At 40.6% G+C, this 11,726-nt stretch overlaps 1 protein-coding gene across 1 annotated transcript; it reads left to right on the top strand.

Moving 5' to 3' along the window:
• Positions 1-5,067: 5,067 nt before the first annotated feature.
• On the top strand, positions 5,068-6,858 carry LOC120050888 (gastrula zinc finger protein XlCGF17.1-like; the record flags this gene model as incomplete). Its single annotated transcript, XM_038997410.1, has 1 exon — positions 5,068-6,858. A coding segment is annotated over one exon (1,071 nt), but the record flags the coding sequence as incomplete, so codon positions are not given.
• Between the last annotated feature and the right edge of the window lie 4,868 nt (positions 6,859-11,726).

The following is an 11,726-nucleotide window of genomic DNA, read 5'->3' on the forward strand; positions in this document are numbered from 1 at the left end:
CTGCTCAAAGGGGTGATCAGTGGGTTAGAGGAGGATCAAATGAAAAGGAATATTCCTAGTGTTTGTGTTGCTAGCCGTTTGGTAAGACGTAGACCCGGTGGCAATGGTGAGACTCAGAAAAGCATGTCTGTCTTGTTGAGCTTTGACAGAGTTGCTACCTGATAAGGTCAGGTTAGATTAGGTATTCCGTGAGGGCCTATGTTCTGAATCCGCTCCGCTACGGTGCTTTAGGTGCCAAGGATTTGGACATGTTGCAGCAGTGTGTAGAAGAGGGATCCCACGATGTGAGGAAAGTGCAGGAGGGCAAAGTCAGAGGGAGTGTACAGTTGGGATACAGAAAGCACTGTGTGTCAACAGTGAGGTTGCCAATGCAGCTGAGGATCTGAAATGCCTTGTGAGGAAGACAGGTTGAAATTGTCAGTTTAAGTGGGGCAGAACGTTTCCTATGCCGAGACAATAAAGAGAGTAGATGGTAGCCCAAGGGCAACGGAGCCTCCCAGTGAGTAGGTCTGAAGAGAGAAAGATCCCGAGAGGATGAGCTTTAGTAAGGTTGGACATGTTGCGTTTATAGCCATGGTGATGAACTGCACTGCACAGGTGGAGTGGAAATCACAGAAGGTACATGTGATAGTTGCAGCAGCAGAGGAATATTTGAGTGTGAGATTTTAGTACAGAAGATCTACAGTCGGTTTTGAGGGAAGGGGTTCCATCCTCCAAGGCGGACAGCCTGTTGTAGGATCATTTAGGGCTAAAGTGGTGGGTTCTGGGGGATAGTGTATAGGTGCAGGAAAAGATGGTGCAATTTTAAGATTTTCACATTCTCCTTTCACACACAGTATGCACATACATTTATACTGACTACACACCCGCACACCCACTCACATACAAGCTGCTGCTATTCTCTTTATCTTATCCTGTTGCCCAGGCCACTTACCTCTATACATATCTACCGCCATCACTCCAGTATCCCTGCACATCTAAATATGGTATTGGAACTGACTTTTTAACTATTTGCTGTATTTATAGTATGCTTACTTATTTGTGTATTTCCTATTCTTATTTCTTGTGTGTTTTTTTCTAGTAATATATGCTTATTGATAATTGAATTATTTGGTTTTGAGTTTGCAAGAAAGGAATTTCACTGTGCTTGTGACGTTACAACTTAACTTAAAACATCTTTGGTTGTAGTGGGGGAACAAGAAGTTCCGGAACTAGAACTGTGTTGTCAAGATACCTTTTGTGTCCGTTTTTAAATGTATTACTACAGGTATGTAATTGCACGTTTTAAACTGTCTAATATCAAAATAACATGTCATAACGTGCTAGGTAAGAAATTATCACGTTTGATAAAGGTTTTGTGTTATTTGGCTTCAAACCGAGTGAGTGGAAAACGTGACTAAAAACAATTTATAAGTCGATAGCTAGAGACTTTGGGTTTGTCTGAGTCAATGAACATAGATTATGAAATTACCTTTTCAATAAATTATTTATTTGCGATTTCTGAGCTCCTTTTACATGTTATTGGTTTTGTGTAAAATTCGCGAGCTTGTAAAATGGCGGCACCAGCTCTGTCAGCGTCAACGGACTTCAGTGCGGGCACTGCAGATGCACCAGAGAGCGAAAAAAAAAGATATATATATATATATGCACCAGAGAGCTACAATTTCACGTTGCCCTACGGTTGTGAGGCTGAATACAATGTTTATCTTTTATTTTTGTAATTTTTTTTACATGTGTAATAATATTCAGACACATTGTATTTCCCATTCACATTATAGATAGAAACAATCGTTTTTTTGTGGGTGAAATAATACAGTGAAGACGACGTTATTCAAGAAAATTGTTCATAGTGCTTCCTCAAACACTGCAACGTTAATGGCTTGAGTAATTTATGCATTTATGTAAATGTAGGAAATCTACTATAGGCTAAGTGCACTTACGTTGTGTAATTTAAAGTGTGCACTCGTTTAATGTGAATTAATGTTTTGTTGTCAATGCATAGCAACCTGATTTATTGAAATTAGATAATTGAACAAGAAAAATAGAAAATATTTTTACAGAATAAAGTGCCAGAACTGTCAAGACTAACTTTTGTGTCCGTTTCTCTTTGTTACTACAGGCCAACTCGGATTAAGTCTGAGGCCGGTAACATCAACAGTGAGGACAGACCCAGCCTGCCTCTCTCCTTCCACACGGAGTTCAAACCTACAGTCACTGGGTCCTGATTGTGACAGTGGAGCCCAGTTTGCACTGGAGGATCCAGAGACGGCATCAGTGAAACTGGAAGACTGCAGTCAAACACTGGAGCTGAATGTCAACATTAAAGATGAAGAAGAGGAGGAGAAGATTGGGAAATCTCTTTCTCATGGTAAGAGCAGGTTTTATCTAACTAAGTTTATTGTTCATTCCAACGTCCCACTGTGTATGAAAAGTTACTGTAGAACTGTTTCATGATGAACTGTTTCAATGAGAAGGTAGATGTTATTTCATGCTACTCAGACTTGCAGGGTTTGACACCAGTATTGTCAGCGTTTGTTTTATTCACTGGGCTATCTGGAGTTATCAGAGTGTAGACTAAAGAAGTGAAGTAGACAAACTGACAGTGTTTTAAAGTTCTGAGTGTAGTAACCCTTTTGTACCTTTTTTAGCTTTCAAGTCTTATCGACTTTTAGAGTCGTTTTATTCCCCTGTATTGTACAGCCTACTGATATGAATAAATATAGTGAATTTGGAAGGTATTCAGATCCTTTGACTTTTACCACATGTTGTTATGTTACAGCCATATTCTGAAATTGATTCAATTGTCCCCCCCTCCATTAATCTACATGCAATATCCTATAATGACAAAACAAAAACACAGGTTTTGATACATTTTTGAAAATGTGTATATGTGCAAATGTGATTTCAGCTTTTATATATATATATATATATATATATATATATATATATAATATAACTATTCACACCCTTTACTCAGTACTTGGTTGAATCACCTCTGGCAGTGATTACAGTCTAGAGTCTTCTTGGGGATGATGCTACAAGCTTGGCACACCTGTATTTTGGGAGTTTCTCCAATTATTCTCTGCTGATCCTCTCAAGCTCTGTCAGGTTGGATGGGGAGCATCGCTGCACAGCTATTTTCAGGTTTCTACAGAAAATTTAGATCAAGTTCAAGTCCGGGTTCTGGCTGGGCCACTCAATGACATTCGGAGACTTGTCCCGAAGCCACTCCTGCGTTGTCTTGGCTGTTGTCCTGTTGGAAGGTGAACTTTCTCCCCAGTCAGAGGTCCTGAGCACACTGGAACAGGTTTTCATCAAGGATCTCTCTGTACTTTGTTATTTTCATCTTTCCCTTGAACCTAACTAGTCTCCCAGTCCCTGCTGCTGAAAAACCTCCCCACAGCATGATGCTGACACCACCATGCTTCACCGTAGGGATGGTGCCAGGTTTCTTTCAGATGCGATGCTTGGCATTTAGGCCAAAGAGTTCAACCTTGGTTTTATCAGACCAGAGAATCTTGTTTCTCATGGTCAGAGTCCTTTAGGTGCCTTTTGGCAAACTCCAAGCGGGCTGTCATGTGCCTTTTACTAAGTAGTTGCTTCCGTCTGGCCACTCTACAATAAAGGACTGACTGGTGGAGTGCTGCAGAGATGGTTGTCCTGCTGGAAGGTTCTCCCATTTCCACAGAGGAACTCTAGAGCACTGTCAGAGTGACCATCGGGTTCTTGGCCACCTCCCTGACCAAGGCCCTTCTCCCCCGATTGCTCAGTTTAGCCGGGCGGCCAGCTCTAGGAATAGTCTTGGTGGTTCCAAACTTCTTCCATTTAAGAATGATGGAGGCCAGTGTGTTCTTGGGGACCTTCAATGCTGCAGAAATATTTTGGTACCCTTCCCCAGATCTGTGCCTCGAAACAATCCTGTCTCGGAGCTCTACGGTCAATTCCATCAACCTCATGGCTTAGTTTTTGCTCTGACATGCACTGTCAACTGTGGGACCTTTTTATATAGAAAGGTGTGTGCCTATCCAAATCATGTCCAATCAATTGGATTTACCACAGGTGGATTCCAGTTGTAGAAACATCTCAAGGATGATAAATGGGAACAGGATGCACCAGAACTCAATTGAGTCTCATAGCAAAGGGTCTGAATAATTATGTAAATAAGGATTTAATTTTTATTTATTTATTTTTAAACATTTGCAAACATTTCAAAAAGCCTGTTTTTAGCTCTGTCATTATGGGGTATTGTGTGTAGATTTGAGGATTTGTAAAAAATAATAAAATAAATAAAGATCCATTTTAGAATAAGGCTGTAACATAACAATGTGGAAAAAGAGAAGAGGTCTGAATACTTTTCGAATGCACTGTATGTCACCCGGTACAGCCAGAAGAGGACTGGCCACCCCTCAGACTGGTTCCTCTCTAGGTTGCTTCCTAGTGTTCCTGCGTTCTGGGGAGTTTCTTAGCCACTGTGCTTATATGCATTGCTTGCTTATTGGTGTTTTAAGATGGAGTTCTGTATAAGCACTTTGTGTCAACTGCTAATGTAAAAAGTGCATCAAATGTATTTGTTTGACATGTACAATGAATGTACAAAACATTAGGAACACCTTCCAAATGTTGAGTTGCCCTCGGTGTGAATTTGTTGGGGCATGGAATCTACAAGGCGTGGAAAGCTTTCCACAGGGATGATGGCGCATGTTGACTCCAATGCTTCCCAGTTGTTTCAAGTTGGCTAAATGTCCTTTGGGTGGTGGACCATTCTTCACACACACAGGAAACTGTTGCGCATGGATTAACCCAGAAGCATTGCATTTATTAACACAAACCGGTGCGCCTGGCACCTACCATACCCCGTTAAAAGGCACTTCAATATTTTGTCTTGCCCATTCACCCTCTGAATGGCACACGTACACAATCCATGTCACAATTGTATCAAGCCGTAAAAATCCTTTAATTTGTTTCTTCATCTACACTGATTGAAGTGGATTTAACAAGTGACATCAATAAGGGATCACAGCTTTAACATGGTCAGTCTGTCATGGAAAGAGCAGGTGTTCATAATGTTTTGACTCTCAGTGTGTATCACACCAACTGATTGGTTTTTCTGTTGTTCACACAGGAGACCATGTTGAGACATTCTCTTCATCCAGAGAGCAACAGCAGGAAGATCACAGAGCTAAGAGGTCTCACCACTGCCCACATTGTGAGGAGATTTTCCCAATTCTATCAAAGCTAAAAATACACCTAAAAATACACACAGAAGAAAATCTGTATTCCTGCACTGACTGTGGGAAGAGTTTCACAACATCAAGGGCTCTGACAGTTCATCAGAGAGTACACACAGGAGAGAAGCCTTACTCCTGCTCTGACTGTGGGGAGAGTTTCTCCCAACAGAGCAACTTAAAAAAACACCAACGTATACATACAGGAGAGAAGCCTTACTCTTGCTCGGCCTGTGGGAGGAATTTCTCTCAACAGAGCAACTTCAAAAAACACCAACGTATACACACAGGAGAGAAGCCTTACTCCTGCTCTGACTGTGGAAAAGGCTTCACAACATCATCTGAGCTAACAGTTCATCAGAGAACACACACAGGAGAGAAGCCTTACTTCTGCTCTGACTGTGGAAAGAGTTTCTCCCGATTGGATACCTTAAAAGTACATGAACGTGTACATACAGGAGAGAAGCCATACTCCTGCTCTGACTGTGGAAAATGCTTCACAACATCATCTGAGCTAACAGTTCATCAGAGAACACACACAGGAGAGAAGCCTTACTTCTGCTCTGACTGTGGAAAAAGTTTCTCCCAATTGGAGAAGTTAAAATGTCACCAGCAAATACATACAGACCAAAAGTCTTACTTCTGCTCCGACTGTGGGAAGAGTTTCACCCGATTGGATACCTTAAAATGTCACCAGCGTATACATACAGGAGAGAAGCCTTACTTCTGCTCTGATTGTGGGAAGAGTTTCACCCGATTGGATACCTTAAAATGTCACCAGCGTATACATACAGGAGAGAAGCCTTTCTCCTGCTCTGATTGTGGGAATAGTTTTTCTGATCCGAGCAGCTTAACAACACACCAGCGTATACATACAGGAGAGAAGCCTCATCAGTTCTCTCAGACAAGCTAAGATTAAAGTCACCATCACTTCCTTCTCATCTCATAAATTAAGTGGTAACAGTGAATTTGATAACATTTAAGAAAGAGTAAACAACTATTGGGATCCTACTGTTTCTCACTGTAAGAGAATTGTGCAGTGGAAAGGGAGTGTTGTAGAATGTTAGCTTCTCGTTAATTTACTGATCAGTGTGCACCTTGTCAGTTTAAAAAATATATATTTGATTTATTTTTTAGCTTTTACTCTGAAGATATTGAGAGTACCTTGAATTTGCCCTTAGGGTTGAATGCCCTCTGAGGCTTCTCACATTGTAACAATGGAGTCTGATGGCTGACTGGGTGGTACTGCATCCCTCTGCAGTTTTCTGTGGGAATGAGCTAGTAGACAACATGTATCAGATAGAGATGGTGTGATGATCAGTGTAGATTCAACATGTATCAGATAGAGATGGTGTGATCAGTTTTCTGTGGGAATGAGTTAGGAGACACAACATGTAGATAGATAGAGATGGAGATGGTGTGATCAGATAGAGATGGTGTGATCAGTTTTCATCATTAGTTTGTGTGGATTATTTTTTTTACTACTAAGTAACTTTTGTTTAATGATGCACATACTTTGAAATGACTACGTGTTTATTAAATTGTCTTACATTCAATGACAAATAATAAATCTAGTATTTGGTTGACTGCATTGAACTTGATGTGCTAATTAAAAATACATATTATACATGAATTTGTACTGGTCAAACTTATACAGACAATGCAATGTTTTTGTTTAATTGATGTCATTCAAACTAATTTAAATGTCTATGTATCTACTCAATACATGTCACTACACCTCTACATGCCAATTAGCTAGCCGCCAGTATGTTCTACAAAACATACAAATAATGTTTTGCAGTATAAAGGACATGTTTTTCATATTTAAATAGAATAACATTTTATTTTGTCAATGTATAATTATAATGTGTTTTCTATGGTGTCAAAGTCCAGGGACAATATTACTACCACAATTCAAGTATGACCTTTAATATTGGCGAATAGAATCAGAGAGGAAGCTTCCAGAGTGGAAGAGCTGAGAACTCTCCTGTGACGGCCCACATCTACCACAACCTTTCCTATTGTGTTTGTAAGCACCACAGCATTTTAGGAAGCCATTATTCAAAATGTGTTCATACACACAGTAACAATGGGAGGGGGTGTGGCCTGCACAGGGGAAGACTAGGAGGTTGATCTCTGACTTCTATTTAGAACTGGGATCCTACCCAGAGTTTCCAGGTTGACAGTGAGGACAAACCCAGCCTACCTCTCTCATCCAAACCTCAGTCACTGGGTCCTTATTGTGACTGGCACCCAGCACCTCTACTTCCTGTGGCTATGGTAATGATTATAACGTTTTCTCATGAGCATAGCAGGTATCCATGGTACTGTTTATGCTATGTCATCAGCATAACAGGTATTTCATATTAATAACACTCTAATATTCAGTTGCACCTTTTTTGCCCTCAGAGCAGCCTCAATTTGTAGGGACATGGACTTTACAAGGTGTCAAAAGTGTTCCACAGGGATGCTGGCCCATGTTGACTCCTATGCTTCCTAGTATTGTCAAGTTGGCTGGATGTGCCTGGCACCTACTACCATACCCCGTGCAAAGGCACTTTAATCTTTTGTTTTGCCCAAAGTTACTCTCAACTGCAGCGGCTGATTGGCTGAATACCCGGGTCGCGAGATGGTTAGTTGTCAGCAAAGCGGCTTGACAGAACTGTGATGCCATGTTTTCGAACCACAGACGTGAGAACTCGAGCTGTCAGATATTGAAGGCCAAGAGTTTCAAATCGTTTTACCGGAACACGTCTTAACACTTGAAATTATAATTTTTCACTTGCTTGTTTCAAGTGTCAAATGTCATTTCTTTTGTACACGTGATTTATTTTTTTAACCTGTGCAGTGTCTGTTTACAGGCGATTTGAACACTTATGGGCATTTTTACATGCGTTCATTACACCTGTTCAGCCTGTTGGGTAAGGAAGCGTTTTTGTAGTTGTTTTTGTATAATTGCCGAAAACTTATTTGGTAGCTAACGTCACATTTTATGATTTTTATATTTTAAGCATTTATGTATTGCACAAAGTTTTTTTTTTTTTTTTTTCAATTAGCTAGCCATAATTTGTCCTTGTATTAAGCTAAGCACCTACTTTTCCAAAACCCCATTTGTTTGATGAATAAATTAAAGCAATAGTAGTCACTATACTTTCCAAACCACAAAGGCTGAATTCAAATGTTTTATAAACTGTTACCGATGCAGCGGAGAAAGGACCAGGGTGCACAACATTTGAGATAAATAAGCTTCTTGGGCGTATGGAAAATATCTGGGATCTTTTATTTCAGCTCATGAAACATGAGAACAACACTTTACATGTTGCATTTATATTTTTGTTCAGTGTATACTTATTCCCTGACGTTGTCCAAGTTCTGATTTCTCATTAATTCCATATTGTCCACTTCCTCACCAGACAGTAGCAACAAACTATTAGAAACGGTGCTAATTTCATTCATAAACATTTTAAAAAAGGGCAGATGACATTTCCCCGATCATAGTCTAGCTCAAAACTAATGAGTCTTTCAGTATGTAAAAAGTAACAGTACAAAACATTATTTTAGCAAACATAAGTTGACTGAATAGATATTTAATAAACATTTCAAAACAATACATTATACTATAGACCTGCTAAATTACATCCAGCATAAAAAAAACAGAATAAACTAAAATAATTCTATATTTATTTGATGTAACAATTGTTCATGACGCAAACATTGTATGACTTGGTGAAGTTGGTAGAAAGAAGCAGTCTGTTTTCCTCCCCCTCCTTCATCCGTGGTGCTCGTTCAACATAGCATTTGGAGATTCCTGTGAACATCATCATAAACATGTCATTCTGAACAGCAACAGCTTCCTAACAGGAATTTAGACCAGTTGACAATTCAACAGAATTCAGTCTTGTTCATGTTGATGATCGGTACAACATGAGACAAATAGCAAGCCATGGTGTATGAGTCAATATTACTTGATTATTACGTTGGTAACCAGTTTTTAATAGCAATAAGGCTCCTCTGGGTTTTGTGGTATATGGCCAATATACCACGGCTATGGGCTGTATCCAGGCACTCCATTGCATCATGCAGAAGAACAGCCCCAATCCGTGGTATATTGTCGATATACCACAAACCCCTGAGGTGCCTTATTGCTTAAATATAACACAGATACATGCGCATGTGAGGTTTCAAATAATGTTACTACTACTAGCTTGCTCTCTCCCTGCTTTTCGTGAACATGTTTATCTGATATAGCTAGTTGTTATTGTTCTTCCTTGCTCGTCCAAAGCAGGCTTTTCTCCTCCTCGTTAGTTTTCAGATGCTAGTCTTCAGATGCTGGTCTAAATGATCATGTTGTGGCTGTAACATGGACATTGCATTAAAACAACAACTAGATACACTCTTAGAAAAATGGGTTCCAAAAGGGTTCTTCAGCTGTCCCCATAGTATAACTATTTGGTTCCAGGTAGAACCCTTTTGGGATCCATCCCCTTTCCACAGAGGGTTCTACCTGGAACCCAAGAGGGTTCTTCAAAAAGTGATCCTATGGGGACAGCTGAATAACTTAATGTTCTAGATAGCACCTTTTCTAAGAGTGTAGCTTTATCAGATAGACATTATCAGGAAAAGCAGCTCATTTAGCAAGCCAATAAAATACCTATTGCATTGGTTCAACTTTGAAATATAACTAAAGATAGAGATCTTACTTTTTATCTCTGTAGCAGTTTGGTCTCACCTCGTCTGGGCACTGCAACAGACAGATCTTATTCCCCATTCTCCATTGTCTAGATTCTGCAGGGAATTAGCCTGTTCTACTAAAACATTAGCTAATAGCTAAGATAGCCAACTTGAGCAAATACATCTCAGCTTCCTAACTGGCAAAGCCAACCAATTAAACAACAAATATACACAAAGTAAACAATGACCTTCTAAACTAATGTTAGTCTCAACCAAATTACAAGTACAAAGAACTATTCTGTTCCACAACGTTAGACAGAAGACTATTGCTAGCTAGCTAACTAGCCATGCTATTTCAATGAAAATAAGATAGCTAGCCAGCGTCAGCATTACAACTACATAGCTATGTGGAAAAGTAGTTTTAATTTCTGCCTCCATTTTTCTCACAAATGCCTTGCTGTAGCGTTTACATTCTGTAAATCTAACGTTAATTGACAAATTTTTAACAATTTGATCCATATTTAGAAACATCTCCCTCCCTGAGTAAGCGATTCATCGATTCATTTCAGTGTAGGAAAGGATGAAACAGCGTCTGTGCCACCAGTAAGTACAGATAGTAGTATAAATCCCCTCGCACGGTCCCCGCAGCCGTACAACTTTCTCATGGCTTCTGGAGGGAAATGCTGTAGGAATGCTCAACCGGTGTCGCTCATTCAACCGACAGAAACTTTCAACCGGTTCTCCTCATTAATTAAGCAGCGAGTCGGAGTCTGAGGCCGAGCCTTCTCTTGTCTCTACTCCTCCCGTTACGGGGTCTGAGACGCCGAAGCCTCCCATTAGCTCTGGCAAATTGAAAACCCTAGTCATTGGCTACTCCATTACCCGCAGTATTAGACTTAAAACGAATCATCCATCGATCATACACTGTTTACCAGGGGGGCAGGGCTACAGACGTTAAGGCTAATCTGAAGATGGTACTGGCTAAAGCTAAAACTGCCGAGTGTAGAGAGTATACAGATATTGTTATCCACGTCGGCACCAACGATGTTAGGATGAAACAGTCAGAGGTCACCAAGCGCAACATAGCTTCAGCGTGTAAATCAGCTAGAAAGATGTGTCGGCATCGAGTAATTGTCTCTGGCCCCCTCCCAGTTAGGGGGAGTGATGAGCTCTACAGCAGTCTCACAACTCAATCGCTGGTTGAAAACTGTTTTCTGCCCCTCCCAAAATATAGAATTTGTAGATAATTGTCCCTCTTTCTGGGACTCACCCACAAACAGGACCAAGCCTGGCCTGTTGAGGAGTGACGGACTCCATCCTAGCTGGAGGGGTGCTCTCATCTTATCTACGAACATAGACAGGGCTCTAACTCCCTAGCTTCACAATGAAATAGGGTGCAGGCCAGGCAGCAGGCTGTTAGCCAGCCTGACAGTTTAGTGGAGTCTGGCACTAGCACAGTCAGTGTAGTCAGCTCAGCTATCCCCATTGAGACCGTGTCTGTGCCTCGACCTAGGTTGGGCAAAACTTAACATGGCGGTGTTCGCCTTAGCAATCTCACTAGAATAAAGACCTCCATTCCTGCCATTATTGAAAGAGCTCGTGATACCTCACATCTCAAAATAGGGCTACTTTAATGTTAGATCCCTCACTTCCAAGGCAGTTATAGTCAATGAACGAATCACTGATCATAATCTTGATGTGATCGGTCTGACAAACATGGCTTAAGCCTGATGAATTTACTGTGTTAAATGAAGTCTCACCTCCTGGTTACACTAGTGACCATATCCCCCGCGCATCCCGCAAAGGCGGAGGTGCTGCTAACATTTACGA

The sequence above is a fragment of the Salvelinus namaycush genome, chromosome 7, assembly GCF_016432855.1.
Source record: "Salvelinus namaycush isolate Seneca chromosome 7, SaNama_1.0, whole genome shotgun sequence".
NCBI lineage: Eukaryota > Metazoa > Chordata > Actinopteri > Salmoniformes > Salmonidae > Salvelinus > Salvelinus namaycush.